The sequence below is a fragment of the Bos javanicus genome, chromosome 10 (assembly GCF_032452875.1).
Source record: "Bos javanicus breed banteng chromosome 10, ARS-OSU_banteng_1.0, whole genome shotgun sequence".
NCBI lineage: Eukaryota > Metazoa > Chordata > Mammalia > Artiodactyla > Bovidae > Bos > Bos javanicus.
In genome coordinates this window covers 58,027,791-58,049,942 of record NC_083877.1, presented here as the reverse complement: position 1 = coordinate 58,049,942, position 22,152 = coordinate 58,027,791, and the positions used below count along the sequence as shown (strand labels likewise).

The following is a 22,152-nucleotide window of genomic DNA, read 5'->3' as shown; positions in this document are numbered from 1 at the left end:
ACATAAAATGGGGAGAGAGAATTTATCTGAAATTCTTTTCCTTTCATTTTCATGGTCCTTTTCCTCTCCCTATATCCTACCCGCTTACGTCCAGTGTATGCCTTCTCCTGGACAGCACATTAAATGTAATTGGCACTTAATAAATGTATACAAATACATTTACTGATTTGAAGATGGGGAAATTGGTAAGGCTGAAAAGGAGTTTTTCAGAATGAAGGAAAAAATCTGGTCTGAAGCCCAGGAAATTCAAAAGGGTGAGACTGAGGAAAGATGTTGCTGTTCACCTTTTGCTCACTGTATAAAACTCAGCTTGATCTCAGCATGATTTCTTTTAGATCTAGCCTAGTTTATTTTAGGATTTAGTATGTAGTTCATTGCTTACTAACTTGGTGTATTAAGAAAATTTTTGCAAGAGGAAGAATGAGTCATAGCAATACTTCCCTTGGGAGAGAGAGAGAGAACTCTCAGTCTCTCCATTGTATACTTGGAGTGAATGCAGTATTTTGACTGATGGCTAAGCACTGATAAGCTTTTCCTGCAAGTCACCTCATATTTGGTTTTGTCTGCAGTGTGACTGATAGAAGGATCCTTTAGGTTAACCAACAGAGATTAAGAGCTCTGTAACCTTAATACCCTGAGAGACTTGTTTATGATGTCATTTCTATTTTAAGGTTTTTTTGAGTTTGCAGTAACTTTTAGAAAAGCTTGAACATTTCCTCGTTTACCCAGTCTATTAAACAAACCAAAAGGAAGACTGAAAAATATTTGGTACTTATAAACTGGGTTTGCTAAGGGCGTGGTTGATGTGGCATTCATCCAAATAGAGTGGGTTCCTCTCTGACCTTGCCTTGGATCTCTGATGCTGCAACTACACCAAGAATAGATAGAGAGGAGGTGGGCTACAACTGGGAGCTGGCTTGGCTACTTTGAACCAGAAAAGGAAGTGGGGTGCTCCCATAGGAGCCACAAGGTCTCTCAGTAGAGTCTAGAGGAGGTGGGCTACAACTGGGAGCTGGCTTGGCTACTTTGAACCAGAAAAGGAAGTGGGGTGCTCCCATAGGAGCCACAAGGTCTCTCAGTAGAGTCTTGTTGAAAGATTGTTTTTGAAGTGGTATGAATAACCTATGAAGTATTTCTCCTAATAGTCACAGAAATGACCTGGTTGCTTTTGCCCTTAAGGTCACACTGGATAACCTGCTTCCAGTTAAATCTCTTTTTTGTTCTGGCCCTAACAAGTTTTTCTGGACTGCCCTCAGTCTCCAGACTTTATATTCTTTCCTTGTGCTTTTAGGGTGGGTCTATAGACTTCATTTAAAAAAAAAATCAAGATAACATCAGTTACAATGGCAAGAAAGAGCTGCTTAACTAATCTCATACTTAGTGAAGGTTGGTAAGTTTCCATGGAACTTTTACATAGAATAATCAACTACCATTTTCTCAAACTTCTGAGTGCTGAGCAACTTCCTCACTCAGATGTACCCACATCTAGGTCAACTGTAGCATCCTATGAATGCCACAAAAATCATTATTTAACACCCTGCCTTTTATGCTTCATGGTATAAAAGAGGCAGTGAACAGAACAGAAAGATGTAACATCCAGTTATTTCCTTTAAAAAATGTCTTATTTACTGCAAAAGTAATATATGTTATATACACCTAAAATAAAATGGTTTTTATTTTTTAGAAGGTAAATATGGTATGCATAGTATTTTGGACACAGTGGTGTCCAAAGTACATTTTTTGGTTATACTGTTATCTAGAATCATAAGCTCATAAAAAGGAAATGACCTGTGAGACTTTTAAACTCTTGCAGTTGAGGAATCTGCTGCACAGTATTCCTGACAGATATTCCTGTGCTTTAGCAAATGCCAGGAATAGAGGACTTTCTTTACTCCAGCCTTCTCCATCAAAGGGAATGTTCCTCAAACCAGCAGAGTTGAAACTCAGGGCTGACACTAAATAGGACAGATTTAGATGCTTTAAATGTTAGAGATAGCTTATTTTAAAATTGTTTCCAGGTTATTTTTGAAGCCAGGCCCAAACAAGAATGAAAAAGGAATGTTGATTTGAATTTTTTTAACCAAAACATACTGAATCAGAAACTTAACAAGTTTTGGATGATGAACCATATTCAATTCAAAAGACTAATAGATATGTATCCAGAGAGAATATTTTGATCCTGAGTACTGTTATCTAATATGTATCAACATTGAAATACTTTTATTGGTTAAAAAGAAATGTGTAGTCATTAAATTTTCTTCAGCATAAAAGGATAAGACTACCAGCCAATAGTCAGTACCTGAAACAAAAAGACAAACCTGAATTTAATACCTACTGTAATTAGAGAGAGAGCTATGCTAGCTAAACACAGTGTCTCTGAGCAGAGGATACTAATTTCTCATACATGGTTTTTGGAAAGAGTGGAATTATGGGACTGGCAATTGCTACACCACTGTGGTATGGGTATTCTAAACTGGTTGACTCAATTTGCATTCTGTTAGCAAATGATGCATATCACTTGCTCCACATCCTTGCCAGTATTTGATATTGTCATTCTTAACAGTACTTGGTATTGTCATTCTTTTTTGTTTTGGCTATGCTTGTAGGTATTCGTATTTTTATTTTGAAAAAGGCAAATTTTGAAGGAAAAAAAGCTAAAAATACAGAGTTAGCTCAATCAAATGTTAATTTTCCTATTAATTTATAGGTTAATTTATTTGCTTCTTAGTAAATAAGCCTTGATTTATTTCTTAAGCAACTTCTTAACTTATATTTGATCTAGGAAGAAACATCCTGAACAAAGCTTTAAAGGTAAAAGGTTAGTGTTTCAGTAATCCTGAACGACTCCAGGTTGACTTAACATGACTTTCGTAAGTTTACCCTTAGTCTTAAGATTAGATATGTTTGTTATTTTTTAGTTTTGGCCTGTGCCATGATGTATTCTTGATGTAGCAGTAAACAAAGCAAAGTCCTTGATGGAATATAGTTTAGGTTTTAGTGACAAGATATAGATAATACATAGCATGTTAGATAATATAGAGAGAAATATAGGGTAAGAAAGTAGAGAATGCCTAGTACAGTAGTGGATGAGCCTGTTGGAGTTGTTATTTTATATGTAGTGGACAGAGAACTCCTCTCAAATCAGTTGATATTTAAGCAGAGATTTTTTTCTTAATATATTTATTTTATTGAAGTATAGTTGACTTACAGTGTTTTAGGTACACAGCAAGGTGAATCAGTTACACATATGCACATATATTATTTTCCATTATAGGTTATTACAGGATACTGACTATAGTTCCTGTGCAATACAGTAAACTTTTGTTGCTTGTTAAGCAAAGATCTTAAAGAAGTGAAACAACAGGTCATTTAGCCGTTTTAAGGAAGATTTTTCCAGGTAGAAGGAACATCAAGTGGAAAAGCCCTCAGTCAGGAGTACGCGTGGTTTGTCGGAGGAAGAACAAGAAGATAAATGTTGCTCAAGTGCTGTGAACAAAGTGAAGAATGGTTGGAGATGTGTTGGGTCTTGGGTTGGGGGAGCTGGGATGTTGTACAGCTGTGTGGATCATTGGAAATCCATTTGGTTTTTACTCTGATTAGTTAATGGGATCTGGCCAATTCACACAAGAACCTATACACAAATGTTCATAGATACTTTATTTGTAATAGTCAAGAACTGTCTTTCAACATCTGAATGGTTAAACTGCAGAAAATACGTACCATGGAATATAACTTTTTAAAGTGAACTATTGATACAGAGCATCTTGGATGAATCTTTAGGAATTGATGCTTAATGATAAAAGCCAGATCCCTAAGGTTGCATATTGTGTGATTCTATGTATATAACCTTTTTTAAAATGACTTAATTTTAGAAATGGAGGGCATTTCTTAATTTTAGAAATGGAGGGCATCAAATGTTGTTTGATAGAATTAGAGAAGGAGATGGGTATGGTTGTAAAAGGACAACATGGGGAATCTTTGTGATGTTGAAACTATTCAGTATCTTGACTGTAGTGGTAGGCACACAAACCTAAAAGATAATAAAATTGTATGGAACATACTATACACATATACACAAATATGAGTATAAGTAAAACTGGAAAATCAGACTAAGATCAGTGGACTATGTCAGTGTCAGTATGTTCATTGTGATATACTATAGCTTTGCAAAATGTTCAGTTCCGTTGCTCAGTTGTGTCCAACTCTTTGCGACCCCATGAACTGCAACACGCCAGGCCTCCCTGTCCATCACCAACTCCTGGAGTCCACCTAAACCCATGTCCATTGAATCTGTGATGCCATCCAACCATCTCATCCTCTGTCATCCCCTTCTCCTCCTGTCCTCAATCTTTCCCAGCATCAGGGTCTTTTCCAATGAGTCAGCTCTTCTCATCAGGTGGCCAAAGTATTGGAGTTTCAGCTTCAACATCAGTCCTACCAATGAACATCCAGGACTGATCTCCTTTAGGATGGACTGGTTGGATCTCCTTGCAGTCCAAGGGACTCTCAAGAGTCTTCTCCAACACCACAGTTCAAAAGCATCAATTCTTTGGCGCTCAGCTTTCTTCACAGTCCAACCCTCACATCCACACATGACCACAGGAAAAACCATAGCCTTGACTAGACGGACCTTTGTTGGCAAAGTAATGTCTCTGCTTTTTAACATGCTGTCTAGGTTGGTCATAACTTTCCTTCCAAGGAGCAAGTGTCTTTTAATTTCATGGCTGCACTCACCATCTGCAGTGATTTTGGAGCCCCCCAAAATAAAGTCAGCCACTATTTCCCCATCTATTTGCCATGAAGTGATGGGACCAAATGCCCTTATCTTAGTTTTCTAAATGTTGAGCTTTAAGCCAACTTTTTCACTCTCCTCTTTCACTTTCATCAAGAGACTCTTTAGTTCTTCACTTTCTGCCATGAGGGTGGTATCATCTGCATATCTGAGGTTATTGATATTTTCCCCAGGAATCTTGATTCCAGCTTGTGCTTCCTCCAGCCCAGCATTTCTCATGATGTACTCTACATATAAGTTATTGTATGTATATATGTATAGTACATATATGTGTATGTATAATATATATAATATATATGTAATATATGTAGTAATATGAATATATATATATTACTGTCAGAAAAAACTGGACAACACGTTCAAGGGAGCCCTCTGTGTCGCTTCTTGCAACTGCATGTGAATCTATAAATATCTCAATAAAAACTTCAATTAAAAAGAATAAGGTACCTGTGGTACCTTTGCTGAAAATAGACTACAGGCTATATGGGCCTACAGGAGCCCCACTTAGGAGGGGATTGCAATAGACCAGGAAACAGATAATGATGACTTAGACCAAAGTGGAAGCAGTGGAGATGGTAAGTCCATGATGTTTTAAAGATAGAGCCAAATGTTTGATGGATCAGATGCAGAGTGTGAGAGAAGTCCAAGTTAACTCCAAGATTTGACTGAGTTGCTGTTTATTAAATGGTAAAAACATGGTGGGAGTAGTAGGTCTGGGGGGAAAAAATTAAGAGTCTGTTAGTATATATGTGTTTGAGATATCTATAAGCCATCCAAGTAGAAATGTTACATAGGTAGAAATTTTTATGTCTGGAGTTTGGGAGAGAGGTCCAAATTGAAGATACAAATCCAAGAGTTGTCAGTATATGAAGTCACCTGGGGAGTAAGTATAGAAGAGAGGCTATCCAAAGAATTTAAGTCCTAGGGATGCTTCCTTGTTTAAAGGTAAGGAAGACGAGGAGAAACTAGCAAAGGAGAATGAGGTGAGGCAGCCAAGAGATATGAGGAGACCAAGAGAAAATAATGGCACCATAGCCAAGTGAGAAAAGTGTTTTGGGATGAAAAGCGTGATCTCTTATCAGATGCTGCTTCAAGAATTGACAGTTGGATTTGGCACCATGCAGGTTATTGCTGACAAGATCAATTTGGGTGGAGTAAGTGCTAGGAATGAACACCAGATTGAAGAAGGTAGAATAAGAGGGCAGCAATTTGGGTTACCAAAACCAAATAGTTCTTTTGAGGAATTTTGCTATGAAGAGTAAAGAAATAGTTGAGAGGGAGATGTGAAGTGTTTGGGGGGGATATAAAGTCAAAGGAATGTTTGTTTTTAATTTGGGAAGGTATGTTCCTATCTGTGTGCTGATGGTCATGATCCTGTTGAGAAAGGTCAACTTATTGGAATAATAATGTATATATGAGCATGAATGGGATCTTGTCATGGACTATGGGATTGGCCGTAAATAAAGAGTCTCAACAGCTTATGAAAACAAGAAGGAAAGTAGACTTATGGGTACACATTCAGGTCAGTTGGTAGAGGTAGCAGTGGGAACTTACATGTCCTTTTATGATTGCTTCAATATTCTTAGTGAAATATTAAGGTGGAATCTTCATCTGAGAGCGATAGGTAAGAAATATTAAAGGTTTGAGGGAAAATAAGAAAGTAAAGAAAATAAGAAGTAAAATAGTCATATTTGATTGTGAGAGAGTGACTGGACCAGGGTAATACAATGGGATTACCCACTAGTTTGATGTTAGTGGGGTGATAAATATTAAATATGGTTAGTCAGTTCGTGTGTTTTTTTTGTGCTTTATCTTCCAGTCTGGTACAGGTGAGGGGTAGGAAGAGTGTTTTAACTAGGATTGGGATTTTGATAAAAGAGTTCCCGAGAGAGATTAAGATCAAAGAAATTGAGTTATGGAGGGATATAATTATTGGTAATGATTAGCATTACGTTACAGCCATGGGACTGTAGAGCTAATACAGGGCAGAGGACCAGACCCTCAGAAGAAAGTCAAGGAACTCAGACTGGGTGTTGAAAGAGTCAGCTGTGTGGATCTTGAAATCACAGTGTGCCAAATTCATGATCGCCTCTTCCTCAGGAGTTCAACAATAATTGTCAAAAATATTGGTGAGAAAGTAAGTTAGGAGCAGTAGTTGTGTAGTATTTTTTTTAAATCATGGCAGATATTTGCTTGTTTCACTTTTTAGACTGAGCTCTTTGCAAAAGACGATGCCAAAAGTAGTATTAACAAAATCATGCCCTTTTTTGAGGGGAGGGGTGGGTATGGAGGAGCCATGTCACACATCTTGCAGGATCTCATTTTCTGGACCAGGGATTGAACCTGGGCCACAGCAGGGAAAGCCCAGAATCCTAATCACTGGGCCACCAAGCCATAGCCAGCAGTTTTATTTAGTAATTTTTAATTGGTTTATTTGGGTTAGTTAGTTGGTTATTATTAGTTTGTTGAAAATTTATTAAAACAATTTACAATGTGGATTTCAAAACAAACCATTATGAAGCTATTAACCAAAAACCTTTTTTTTTTTCCCAGACCTAGAAATACAGGTAGCATAGGGCCATGTTCAGCTCTTCAGGAAAAATAAGTATAGAACAACAAAAAGTTTATTAAATACAAACTGAAATTAGCACAGGGGTCAGCCCTTCAGGCATCTCTTGTCCTTATCTCCTTACTGCCAGTCTATGAACAAGTCCTTTTAACTTTGCTTCTAAAATACATTACATGTTTTTTTCCACTTCTGTCTTCACAGCTATAAATTCAAGCAAAGTCATCACTGCTTCTCACCTATATTACTACTGTTAGGAGAGTCCTAGGTTGAGAAAGTTGCAAGAGACTTTTAGATCTTGGCTGAAAAGTCACCTTTCAGAACAGTCATCAAAACCACTTAAAGTAACTTTTCTGACCCTCACGTCACCTATAGCATTGTCCTAGGTTTTTCTTATCATATATGTTATTATTACCTTGGGTCTTTTGTTCATTGTTTTTGTCTTTCTGCTGCCTTTAAACTAAATTGGAGCAAGGAACTTGGCTGTCTTGTATACTACTCCTGCCTGTTGTCTGGAACAAGTCAATTTCTGGTGCAGAAGATATTCAAAAATATTTGTTGAATGAACAGTAAATATATTGGAAAGCAAATAATCATCTGGGAATCTTGAAACAGAAAAAAAAAGTTTCTAATCTGGTGGACGAGGTTAGTTCAGTACCAGTAGGTCCTAGGAGAAGCCAGTGAGGAAAAGACACACAGTCTTAAGCCCAGCACATCTAAAGAGTGAGGCTTGGTATTCCGCAAGGAGGAAATTCATTTATTTACTCAAAAGAAGATCAAATCTTCCTCAGGGCATGTGTTTCATTTCAGAGGTCTGGTCACTGATAATCAGATGTTTTTTCTTTTGTTTTAACTGAGGAAGATTAGACAGCAGAGAATTCTGAATGTTTTGATACTAAAGAAAAGATGACTAATGCAAAGGCTGTAAAGAATTAGCAGAAGTATGGAAAGACTGATTGTTGTTGTTCAGTAGCTAAGTCGTGTCCAACTCTTTGCGACCCCATGGGTTGCAGTACACTAGGCTCCTCTGTCTTCCACTCTCTCCTGGAATTTGCTCAGATTCATGTCCATTGAGTCAGTAATGCTATCTAACCATCTCATCCTCTGGTGCCTCCTTCTCCTTCTGCCTTCAGTCTTTCCCAGCATCAGCGTCTTTTCCAGTGAGTCAGCTCTTCTCATCAAGTGGTCAAAGTATTGGAACTTCAGCTTCAGCATTAGTCCTTCAAATTAATATTCAGGGTTGATTTCCTTTAGGAAATGAAATTGACTGGTTTGATCTCCCTGCAGTCCAAGGGACTCTTAAGAGTCTTCTCCAGCACCACAGTTCAAAAAGCATCAGTTCTTCAGTGCTCAGCCTTCTTTATGGTCCAGTTCTCATATCTGTACATGACTACTGGAAAAACCATAGCTTTGACTACGGTGGACCTTTGTCGGCAAAGTGATGTCTTTGCTTTTTAACACTGTCTAGGTTTGTCGTAGCTTTCCTGCCAAGAAGCAGTTGTCTTTTAATTTCATGGCTGCAGTCACCATCCACAGTGTTTTTGGAGCCCAATAAAATAAAATCTGTCACTGCTTCCACATATATCCCTTCTATTTGCCATGAAGTGATGGGACTGGATGCCACGTTCTTAGTTTTTAAAATATTGAGTTTCAAGCCAGTTTTTGCACTTTCCTCTTCCACCCTCATCAAGAGGCTCTTTAGTTCTTTACTTCCTGCCGTTAGCATGGTATCATCTGCGTAGTCTGAGGTGGCTGATATTTCTCCCGGCAATCTTGGTTGCAGCTTGTGATTCATGTGATGTACTGTGCATATAAGTTAAACAAGCAGAGTGACAATACACAGCCTTGTTGTACTCCTTTCCCAATTTGGGAACAAGGAGATTGTAGATATCTGGGACAGGTAGTTGTTGTTGTTCAGTCACTAAATTGTGTCTGACTCTTTGGGATCCCATGGACTGCAGCATGCCAGGTTTCCCTGTCTTTTACTATCTCCCAGTGTTTGCTCCAACTCATGTCCACTGATTTAGTGGTGCCATCCAACCATCTCATTCTCTGTCACCCCCTTCTCCTCCTGCCCTCAATCTTTCCCAGCATCAAAGTCTTTTCCAGTGTGTTGACTCTTCACATCAGGTAACTAAACAAAATGATCACATGGATCACAGCCTTGTGTAACTCAGTGAAGCTATGAACCATGCTGTGCAGGGCCACCTCCTAAGACAGATGGGTCATGGGAGAGTTTTGACAAAATGTGGTCCATTGGAGAAGGGAATCGCAAACCACTTCAGTATTCTTGCCTCGAGAACGCCATAAACAGTACGGAAAGGGGCACGTAGAGGGACTACCAAAAAAAGGAAAGGGGAGAGTGATACATGATCCAGTTAAATCAAAATTGTCTTACCTATGAATAACCAAGTATTGTGCCTCTTGATGGCATCCCAGTAAGAAATGAGCTCTGGGAGAGAATCTCTTCTGCGAGGGACTCACAGTGTCCAGCAAGACAAACAGACAATGACTGAATACACTGCCACTGTTGCTTTGACTTGAGATAGAGGGTGTCTTTATAAGTAGTTGGCCAGCCAACCCTGGGATAGAATTCATGTGGTGGTCCTCAGCTTTGTTTTTGCAGAGACCTGATTTCAATCCATCAGTAGGTGCCTGATTTCTTAAAAAACGGCCTGTACTAACCGCGCTCGTAAGAGACTGGTGCTTCAGTCAAAACATCAGTTTATTAATTTACAGTGAGGAAAGCTATGTGAATAGCCAAGTTTTAATTAGATTACTTGGTGAGCACAAAGAAGAATAAGGGGAACTGAGTAAATATTGAATGACATTAAGCATTGGCCATCTGAGCTGCTTCCTACAAGGCTTATAACTGCAGTGGGAACTAGCCAATCACATCTGCTGATTAGGACACTGAGCTTTCCTTGTGTTGAATGAACATGGCCAAATCTTGCTTAATGAACCCCATTTTCTTATATCTGCATGGCAACCCTTTCTTTCTGTGGTTATGTTACTACCATTCTAGAGTCATTTGTTCTACTTTTTTGGGAAACATTCTCTTTTCATCCTCATATGTTGATCTTATCAGTTGAAGATCTTTCCTGGGGGTAGGAATGGAGAGCAGAGAAAATGTCCAGGATGATATGTATGACGTTTACTTAGGCCTTAAAGAATATGTAAGGATTTGAGGACAGAGGAAGATGAGAAAGAGTGCATTCATTGTGGAGAGAGGGAAATAAGCAAAGGCATAGAGACCTAAAACTTTAGGGACTATTTGGCACATAGGCTATGTGATGGTCAGCAGCCAGAAATAATGTTGGAAAGCTAGCTGGGATCCGTTTGTAGACTTCGTATCTCGTGTTGAGGAGTTTGGATTTTATCTGGTAGGTCAGGAGTTGGCAATTGTTTTCTTTGAAGGACCAGATAGTAAATACTTCAGGTTTGACACACCATATGGATCTCTGTTGTATTTACTCAACTTTGCCATTGTAGCACAAGAGCAACCACAGACAATACATAAGAGCGTGACTGCGAGTATGTTCCAGTAAAATGTTATTTACAAAAATAGGCAGCAGGCCAAATGACCCTGTACTTTACCTTATCCCATTGAAGATACTGTGAGACTTAGATTTTTGAACCAGAGCACATGACCACATGTGTGCATTAAAGAGAGAAAAGAGGCTGAACCCAGAGCCTGCCTATTGAAATAGTGATGAAATGAGGGTTAACTCCTCATATATTGAAAGAATGTAACTCTGAATCATGTAATTCCAGTTGTGGGGTTTTTTTTGGGGGGGGGGTTGTCTTTTTTTTTTTTTTTACTGGAAGAATTTCAAAAATTAATTTATTTTTTAATTGAAGGATAATTGCGTTACAGAATTTTGTTGGTTACTGCCAAACATCAACATGAATCAGCCATAGGTACACATATATCCCCTCCCTCTTGAACCTCCCTCCCACCTCCCTCTCCATCCCACCTCTCTAGGTTGTTTCAGAGCCCATGTTTGAGTTCTCTGAGTTGTATAGCAAATTCCTGTTGGCTGTCTGTTTTACATATGGTAATGTAAGTTTCCATGTTACTCTCTCCATACGTCTCCCCTTCTCCTTCCTCCCCTCCCCCCACCACATCCGCAGGTCTGTTCCCTATGTCTGTGTCTCCATTGCTGCCCTGCAAATAATTTCATCAGTGCCATCTTTCTAGATTCCATATATGTGTGTTAGTATATGATATTTATCTTTCTCTTTCCAACGTACTTTACTTTGTACAATAGGCTCTAGGTTCATCCACCTCATTAGAACTGACTCAAATGTGTTCCTTTTTATGGCTGAGTAATATTTCATATATATGTACCACAGCTTCTTTATCCATTCATCTGTCAATGGACATCTAGTTTGCTTCCATGTTCTAGCTGTTGTAAATAGTGTTGCGGTGAACATTCGGGTACATGTTTCTTCTTGAATTTTGATTTCCGAAGGGTATATGCCTAGAAGTAGGATTGCTGGGTCATATGGTGGTTTTATTCCTAGTTTTTTAAGGAATCTCCATACCGTCTTCCTTAGTGGCTTATCAATTTACACCCCCACCAACAGTTCAAGAGGGTTCCCTTTTCTCCACACCCTCTCCACCATTTATTGTTTATAAAACTTTTTGATGATGGCCATTCTGACTGGTGTGAAGTAATATCTCATTGTAGTTTTGATTTGCATTTTTCTAATAATGAGTGATGTTGAGCGTCTTTTCATGTGTTTGTTACCATCTCTGTGTGTTCTTTGGAGAAATGTCTGTTTAGGTCTTTTTCCCACTTTTTGATTGAGTTGTTTGTTTTTCTGGTATTGACTTGTATGAGCCACTTGTATATTTTGGGAGTTAATCCTTTGTCAGTTGTTTCATTTGCTGTTATTTTCTCCCATTCTGCGGGTTGTCTTTTCACCTTGTTTGTGGTTTCCTTTGCTGTGCAAAAGCCTTTTTTAAAAAAATTCATTTTTTTTAATTGAAGGATAATTGCTTTACAGAATTTTGTTGTTTTCTGTCAAACCTCAACACAAAAGCTTTTAAGTTTAATAAGTGAAAGTGAAGTAGCTCAGTCATGTCCGACTCTTTGCGACTCCATGGACTGTAGTCTACCAGGCTCCTCCATCCATGGGCTTTTCCAGGCAAGAATACTGGAGTGGGTTGCCAGTTCCTTCTCCAGGTAAGTTTAATAAGGTCCCACTTAATGTGGTGTTGCAGTCCCTTGGACTGCAAGGAGATCCAACCAGTCCATCCTAAAGGAAATCAGTCCTGAATATTCATTGGAAGGACTGATGCTGAAGCTGAAACTTCAGCTGAATATTTTGGCCACCTGATGCGAACTGACTCCTCAAGATTGAAGGCAAGAGGAGAAGGGGATGACAGAAAATGAGATGGTTGGATGGCATCACCAAATCAATGGACATGAGCTGGAGTAAACCCCAGGAGTTGGTGATGGACAGGGAAGCCTGGCATGCTGCAGTCCATGGGGTCGTAAAGAGTCAGATACGACTGAGCAACTGAACTGAACTGAGGGTTGCACTTGTTTATTTTTATTTCCCTTACTCTAGGAGGTAAGTCATAGAGGATCTTGCTGTGATTTAGTTATCAAGTATTCTGCCTATGTTTTCCTCTAAGAGTTTTATATAGTTTCTGGTCTTACATTTAGGTCTTTAATCCATTTTGAGTTTATCTTTGTGTGTGGTGGTAGGAAGTATTCTAATTTCATTCTTTTACATGTAGTTGTCCAGTTTGAAGAGGCTATCTCTGCCCATTGTATACCAGTTGTTTTTTAAATAGTGTCAAGATCTAACTCTATTTTAGAAAAAAAGTGAAACTAAAGGAGAATAACAGGAGACTGGTTAAGTAGAGAGGTATTTCTCTTAAAGTATTGTGGATCCTAGTGTTAATTGATTGTTTTTGCGAAAACTAAATTGCCGTCAATGGGAATATGGTTCTGACTGCTTCAAGTTCTGTATGAATTCATTATGCCTCTCCGACCATCTGCCATGTGCGAACGTAATTCTTCCTACTATTTTTCTGTATTTGAACCTCAGAATCCTTTGGTTACATAGTATTTTGTCTCCATTTTGTGCAAATGCATCATTTAGGTATTAAAACTGCCTGTGTATTCAGTTCAGTTCAGTCACTCAGTTGTGTCCAACGCTTTGCGACCCCATGGACTGCTGCACACCAGGCTTCCCTGTCCATCACCAACTCCTGGAGTTTACTCAAACTCATGTCCATCAAGTTGGTGATGCCATCCAACCATCTCATCATTTGTCCTCCCCTTTTCCTCCCGCCTTCAATCTTTCCCAGCATCAGTGTCTTTTCCAGTGAGTCAGTTCTTCGCATCAGGTGGCCAAAGTATTGAAGTTTCAGCTTCAGCATCAGTCCTTCCAATGAATATTCAGGACCGATTTCCTTTAAGATGGACGGGTTTGATCTCCTTGAATCCAAGGGACTCTCAAGAGTCTTCTCCAACACCACAGCTCAAAAGCATCAGTTCTTCAGCGCTCAGCTTTCTTTATAGTCAAACTCTCACATCCTTACATGACTATGGGAAAAACCATAGCTTTGACTAGATGGACCTTTGTTGGCAAAATACTGTCTCTGCTTTTTAATATGCTCTGTAGTGAGGTCATAACTTTTCTTCCAAGGAGCAAGCATCTTTTAATTTCATGGCTACAGACACCATCTGCAGTGATTTTGGAGCCCAGCAAAGTAAAGTCTGTCACAGTTTCCATTGTTTCCCCATCTATTTGCCATGAAGTGATGGGACCCAATGCCATGATCTTAGTTTTCTGAATGTTGAGTTTTAAGCCAACTCTCACTCTCCTCTTTCACTTTCATCAAGAGGCTCTTTAGTTCTTCTTTGCTTTCTGCTCTACGTGTGGTGTCATCTGCATATCTGAGGTTATTGATATTTCTCCCAGCAATCTTGATTGCAGCTTGTATTTCTCATGATGTACTCTGAAAATAAGTTAAATAAGCAGGGTGACAATATACAGCCTTGACCACTCCTTTCCCGATTTGGAACCAGTCTGTTGTTCCATGTCCAGTTCTAACGGTTGCTTCTTGACCTGCATACAGATTTACCAGGAGGAAGGTCAGGTGGTCTGGTTTTTCCATCTCTTTAAGAATTTTCCACAAGAATAATTAAAGCAGTTCTACCTGGTGCTAATGCAGTGATAAATATAAATGTAAATATGGCATCTGGAATCTCATAATAATGCTTCATTTAAAGTGATCCCAAAGATCTAGAATATAGCTATTAAAAAAAAAATCTAAATAGAAAGCTAAAATTTAAAACATCTGTCAAATGAGATGGCTGACAATCCATCTGGAAGTCATGTGTGGAAAAGGAGAAGGATTCTAGAGACAGGTAATAACTGAAAAGAAGTTGGTTAATGGAATGAAGGCTTTTGGCGGAACATTCCAGGAGTTTCCCTGTGTTCCTTGGTATTGCTTCCAATAGTTGAATCCAGGGGAGCAGTGGTGGAGTGAAAAGGGAACCGCATCCTGGCAACAGCCCCTCTAGACTTTGGGGCTGTTCTGACAGAGCTCTCCAGCCTGTGAGCAGGGCAAGACAGCTGCCAGGAGGATGAGCCATCCGGGTGTCAGAATGTATACAGTCGGCTCCTCCAGAGCAGAGCAGTGACTCTCAAAGCCTGGTTCCAGACTGACTGCATCAGCACCAGCTGGCAGCTTGTTAAAAATGCAGCTTTTCAGCCCTACCCCTCTACCTACTCAATCAGGAAAATTGGGGTGGGGCCTCAGGGTGACGTTCTAACAAGCCCTCCAGGGGGTTCTGATTCACTCTAAAACTTGAAAACTGCTGCTCCAAAAAATGAGTCAAGGATAGAGAATTAAAGAGTCTGATCATACCAGAATTTCAAGTTTAAAAATTTTCTACTTCTGCCTGAAAGTTTACCTAATTGGCAAAACTAACTTTTGCTTATATACAACCTTAAAAAAAAATAACTATGAGACTATTATGTTAAAAAAAATAATCTATTCTTGTAGTGTGTAAATTGTGAAGTGTATTTTTATGAAATGGATTTTACATTAGCTTGGCGATTAAAAGAAGTTCCTGTAGACTCAGTGTAGATTTACGATACTTCCTCTAGGACACTGGTTGAAACCATTTAGCATTTGTTCTCCTTCCAATACACAGATGTCAAAGGGCAAGCAAGAGAGGACATGTTATCCATGGACAGAAAGCAGAGCTAAGCGCAGCTTCCATAGCTTCCCTTCCTAAGAAGTTCGAAGCTTCTCTTGCTAATGCTTGGCATATTGTCACTACACAGCTAATCCTCAGTGAAGGATGAGAGGTACAATCCGGTTAGGAATCTGAACGCTTTTGGTGAGTTTTGAGCAACGTTAGGTAGGATGAACTACCTGGAAGTTCTTCCCTCTTGGCAAAATTCCATAGTCTGAACTTAAAGGAAATGCCTTTGCATTGCTTTGAAAAGGAAAAAACAAGTCAAGGAAGTAAATTCCTTAGATAACTGAAAAACATTTTGATATGTTTTCCCCCAAGAAATACCTTAATAAATTAGTAAGAGTTAAAATGGAAGAAGAGATTTGAAATGTATAACTGACAAAGATTAGTATCCAGAATATGGTAAAGAGCATCTACCCTGTTTTTAAAGATAACACAATATAAAAATGGGCAGAGGCTCTTCATAGAGTAAGGAACACCACTGCGTCTAAGTGACGAAGGCCAAGAGCATAAAAAGAGGCACAGCCTCTTCACAACTCAGCAAAATGCAAATTAAAACCGCAGTGAAACATCATTTCATATCCGCCAGAGTGGGTACAAATACCCCACGTCTGATAATACCAGTAGTTAGCAAGGATGAACAACATGAATTGTCATGCACTGAATCTTCCAGGAATCTAAATTGATACAACCACTTTGAAAGTAGTTTAACATTACCTGGTAAAGTTGGTAATACCATACCCTTGTCCCAGCAATTCCATTCCTAGCTTTGGACAACTTGGAGAAACTCTTGCACGTGTATACCAAGTAAATAGGCAACAAGCAGCCTATTTCACAGCAGAAAAATAGAGCAGGAAAGACTGCAGGTCTTCAGATGTCCATTTATACATTGGAATATTATACAGAAATGAAAAGGAAAGAATTTCAGCTCTAAATATGAACGCAAAGCAATGTTGAGTATAAAAAGCAAGTCATACTTGTGGACACGGTGTGGGGAGGGAGAGTGAGATGAATAAAGCAAGCATCAACATATACCCACTATCAGGTGCAGGATGGTAGCTAGTGAGAAGTTGCTTGTAGCACAGGGAGCCCAGTCTTGCGCTCTGTGATGACCTGGAGGGATGGGATGTGGGAGGGGAGGGAGGGAATGTTTGTATAATTATGGATGATTTGCATTGTTGTATGGCAGAAACCAACACAGCATTGTAAGAAATTTTTAAAATTAAATAAATATATCAAGAAAAAGAGAAGATACATAATGTACAAGTCCACATGTGTATATGTACCAAAAATAGCAAAACTAAAACTGTTTAAAGATATGTACATTTGAGGTAAAACTGTAAAGAAAGTAAGAGAATGATTAATTAAAAATTCAATACTTCTTCTGGCTACTACTTCTAGAGGAAGGGATGGAAAGGGGAACATGAGAGTACTAGTAATGTTCTCTTTCTGAGGCTGGGTTGTATGTTCTCATGGTGTTCATTTTGTTAATCTTTAAGCAATACTATTCAGTGCTTTGTGTGACAGATTTTACTTTGGGATAAGGAGCCACTCTTGGAGTAATCTGTTCAGTCACTTTAAGGGATGTCATGTTCCAAACCTATAGATCCTGAGTGGCATGTAACATTGCCTTTGCCCCTAATGCCTCATTCCTATCATATTGCCCGCTACGGTACCTTATTAGTAAGACTGAAATGGAGCAGGACCCTATGGATATTGTCCTTCGTGTCCTCTACCTGCTTTTTTTCTGTGGACACTATTTAGCTAAAGAATAAGTTTAATCAGAGAAGTGCGAACATGAAGAAACAAAGGAAAACAGTCAAAGGAGGCCAAATAACACTAGTTTAGCCATTAAGCAAAGTCAGGGACTTTCAGTTCCTCCTCAAGGGCTGTATGTATGTGTTAGTCACTCAATTATGTCTGACTCTTTACTACCCCATGGACTGTAGCCCACCAGGCTCTTCTGTCCCTGGAATTCTCCAGGTAGGAATACTGGAGTGGGTAGCCATTCCCTTCTCCAGGGATCTTCCTGAACTAGAGATTGAACCCAGGTCTCCTGCACTGCAGGCAGATTCTTTACTGTAAGCTACAATAAATTCCAGGAACAGAGGGGCCTGGCAAGCTAGAGTCCATGGGGTTGCAAAGGGTCAGACATGACTGACACATACACAAGGGTTGTAGATAATGTTTTGAGCCATGTCCTGTGAGCTGTAATAGATACTGGAACCCCCACCAGTGGAGAAGTTAGTTACATGATGACCAGATTGTAGCCAAGACTTAAGTTGACACAATTCCAAGAGCTGGCCTTAAGAAATGGAAACCAACCAACCCTGGAACTAAAGATTAACTGTACTTAAAACATATCAAGATGATGCTGATCAGACCACCAATGACCAATTTCAGATGCCTGTCAGAGGTGACTGTGCTGTTTCTGTATGTAGCCCCCTCCCTTGGCCTATAAAAGCTCTAGCCCACTGATTGTTGGCCGGGAGAGTGGGGGTTGGCCTTTGGACAACCCCCACCCCCAGCTTCTGGCATCCAAAATAAAGCAAAGTGTCCTTTTCACCAACCTTGCCTCTTTATTGGCTTTTAAGCAGTGAGCAGCTGAACCCCACTTTTGCAGGATGACCGTTTATTTTATGGCCCAAGCTGGAACACTTGAGAGTAAGGTGAGGGGATGCTCAAAATAATTAATACTTATTTCTTTGAAGTATTTATTGAGCACAGTGTTGGCTTTATTGTATGCTATAAACCTCATGGCAAACAGATGGGGAAATGATCGACAGTGAGAGACTTTTATTTTTTGGGACTACAAAATCACTGCAAATGGTGACTGCAGCCATGAAATTAAAAGATGCTTGCTCCTTGGAAGAAAAGCTATGACCAACCTAGACAGAATATTCAAAAGCAGAGACACTCCTTTGCCAGTCAAAGCTATGGTTTTTCCAGTAGTCATGTGTGGATGTGAGAGTTGGACTATAAAGAAAACTGAGTGTCAAAGAATTGATGCTTTTGAACTCTGGTGTTAGAGAAGACTCTTGAGAGTCCTTTGGACTGCAAGGAGATTCAACCAGTCCATCCTAAAGGAAATTAGTCCTGAATATTTATTGGAAGGACTGACGCTGAAGCTGAAACTCCAGTGCTTTGGCCACCTGATGTGAAGAACTGACTCATTTGAAAAGACCGTGATGCTGGGAAAGATTGAAGGCAGGAGGAGAAGGGGAGGACAGAGGATGAGATGGTTGGATGGCATCACCAATGGACATGAGTTTGAGTAAACTCTGGGAGTTGGTGATGGACAGGGAATCCTGGCATGCTGCAGTCCATGGGGTCACAAAGAGTCAGATATGACTGAGTAACTGAACTGAACTGATAAACCTCAAAAATATGTTAAACTACATTAAAGACTTTTTGAATTGATTGTTCAAACATTAAAAAATAGCGAAAGCTGATTACTCTTAGTACATATTCATGTACTTATCAGTTTCTTACCCTTATCTGTCTCAAATACCATATCACTGATACTTTAATGAAGGAAGTATTTTTTCAAAATGTTTTCTATTTTTTCCTCTGTAGTTACCTGCCACCTTCTTTAAAATTGCATTTTATGGTTAATATATTTGAAAGTGCTAATACCTTCTATTGAATAGTCTCCACAAACTTTATTGTTTTTAGTTGAGAAGATACACTCCCTGGATGCTTGGTAAGCATGTATTCTTAAAGTTGAAAGTACTGAGGAGGTTTACCAAGCTTAGTAATGACAATAATGATAATAATTATGTGTTCAAAAAAGCGAAAAATAATCCAGGGTTGCTGCTAAACCAGATGAGGTGCCAGCAGAACAGGTGTAAGCCAGACCCATCTAGGGCTGTTATACAAAATGCCTCTAATTTAACATCTGCGTAAGTACAGCTCCATTTATTTGCTTGTTATTGGACCCAGATGTTTGCTAGCTGACAGACCCCTGTAGTGAACCTTCCTTTCTTCGTAGGAGATGAAAACACATAAAAGGATCCATAAAGTGTTGCTAGTTTGAGGAGGAAAATGTATTAGTAAAAATATTAAGTTAGGAGAAATTGGGAGAAGGGAGTAGAAAGTGTATCCCAACTTTAAAGTACTGGGCGTTTTACAGCCGAAAAATTTAGCCACATCGCTAAGTCTCAGGATTATTTCTTAATCACACAGAAACATTTGTGAGAAAAATGATCCACATATGTAGCTATAATTTATAGAAATACTTCATTTTTATTTCATACTTTTTGTGATTCTTATTTTAAGTATTTTTTTCCTGTGGTACAGTCCTTCTGTATCTGGAAAGATGCTGCTTTTTGAGTCATTTCAGAGCTGTTTGGGAGGGATGGACATGGCGAGGAAATGGTGAGATCCTTTCCTATCACCAGACCCACCTGACCAATCTTTCCGGTCAGTGGATGACATATTGCAGCATAGTATTGAGTTTTTTTCTAAAGCATTTTTCAGAATGCTATGTCGTTTGTTTGTGTTTTTTTTTTTTTACTTTAAAAAGATGCCTTTTCCTAATAATGTTAGTATGTATTGTTTAGAATATATATAATATTTCATATTTAAAAAATAATCAGTACACTTTCTTCAGAATTTTATTTCAACTTGGAATCTAGATTACTTTGCCAAATAAATGTATTATTTTCATAATGCAGCAAAATATAAATTAGAAGGAAAAAATGCCTTATCAAAAATATTTTTAAAATGCACCTTCTCATTTTTTTACAATGGCCACTTCTCCTGTGGAAAGTATATTAATATCCCCTCTACATTGAGTCAGAAAATAATGTTCTTCTAAGCAGTTTATAGCAAAACAAGCATACCTCAAACATACTGTGCTTAAACAAAGTACTCTGGTAGCACTCATTTGAAAACCATTGATGGAAAAAATTATATTTTGATACATAAATTCTTCCCCCCTAAAACTCAGTTATCAGGAAATCTAAGTACTATCAAGAAGCTGTTTTAATGGATTTGAATTTTATTTGCTCCTTCACCTCTTTCTTCCTAGTTGTGGCTTTCTCTTTTCAGTTGGTTGCTTTTTGTCAACAAAAGACAAAAGGTAAAGGCATTTAATGATTCATAGAGGAGGGTAGTGCGTGATATATGGTCAAAGAATTTACCATACATGGAAATTACATTTCACTTAACCTAGAATAGATCGAAGTAAGGTGGACATGACATAACATTTTAAATGTTTTTGTTTTCTCTCCATAGTTTTGAGAAAAAAAATCACTTCTCAGTGTACTGGATAGCAAAAATTAAGTGACTTCCTCTACTGCAAACCATGGCACTGTCGTTCCGGAAGGACTTAGAAAAATACAAGGATCTGGATGAAGAAGAACTCCTTGGGAATCTGTCAGAAGTAGAACTGAAACAACTGGAAACTGTTCTGGATGATCTTGACCCTGAGGTAGGTGCTAGGTCATAAAGAGAAATGAAATAATTTTTGAAACCCTTTGATACTAAGTAGCTGCCTTCGAGCACTTATCTTTTTCATGGCTTTTCCCTGACACTGCCCTCCCACTCCTCCTCTTTATCCAAATAAACTTTTGCCTCCTCAGTTCCCCCACTTTTGCCTTGTATCTCTAGTAACATAACTAGTCTAAGCAATTTTTCCAACAAAACGTTGGAAAAAACTATTTTCAAACATATCCCGAAATTTTCTCCCTTTTAAGAAATCTTTTCTCTCTGGGCAGGGAACAATGTTTTGGGTAAAATACAGCATATGCCAGCCTCTGTGCCTCTTCAGGGCTTCTATATCAGGATGGTTGCGGTGTAGAAAGTGTCTCTAGAAGGTTCTTCATGACCTTAAATCTAATGCTTACTTTTCTGAAAGATGCTGAACAAACTGGATCAAGGTTTCCAGTCATTGGTAGAATAGATCTAAGTAGACTGTGGGCAGTACTGCAATCCATGTAAAGCAGACCTGAATATATGTTTTGTTTTGCAAAATGGATGTTGTTTATCTTATACATTACTTAAGGCTAAGGTAGAGATCCTTGATCCTTGAATATTATTAATCCCTGATACGTTTCCGGGGGTAGCAGCAGTTGGGTGGGGGGTGAAGGTAAGTGGCAGTGAGGGGAGAACACTGAGTTTATGCCTCCCTAATCTGAAGGTAATGACTATTTGCTGGGCTTCTTTTCTTTACCATGTTTTATTATGCCAAGACATTGATTTTTAGTGCCTTTTACGGATTGTAGTAGAGTTTGTTTTATGAAAGTGTTCTTGTCACTACCACACGTTTATTTCCTGCTAGAATATTTTTTAAATTTTATTGAGCATTACACTCCTATTCTCAGCATTACTTCAGCACTTGGTTAATGTGTCTGTACTACAGATCAAATCCCTTAACCATAATTATTATTGTAAGGAAGATTTTTTAGTGCACCTAAGTCTGTAGGATAACTCAGAATAACAGTGCTCTTTTGCATGTCACAGCAGAATCTTCCCCAGGCATTTCAACCTGTCAGACCTATTTGAATCAAGCAGTAGGAACATAAAGCTTTCATCTAGTCCAGAGTTTCTCAGCCTTG

General features: G+C 38.8%; 1 protein-coding gene across 2 annotated transcripts in view; it reads left to right on the top strand.

The window, feature by feature from the left end:
* The window catches only part of TMOD3 (tropomodulin 3), an 85,744-nt gene that overhangs the window by 19,424 nt on the left and 44,168 nt on the right, over nucleotides 1-22,152 (top strand). The window contains exons 1-2 of one of the 2 annotated variants that reach the window (XM_061428751.1): nucleotides 19,888-19,969; nucleotides 20,831-21,026. In XM_061428751.1, coding sequence (XP_061284735.1) covers nucleotides 20,901-21,026 — 126 coding nt within the window. In that variant the 5' untranslated portion in view covers nucleotides 19,888-19,969; nucleotides 20,831-20,900. Of the gene's footprint in view, nucleotides 1-19,887; nucleotides 19,970-20,830; nucleotides 21,027-22,152 lie in introns of those variants that run through there. The other variant, XM_061428750.1, reaches the window with a different exon arrangement.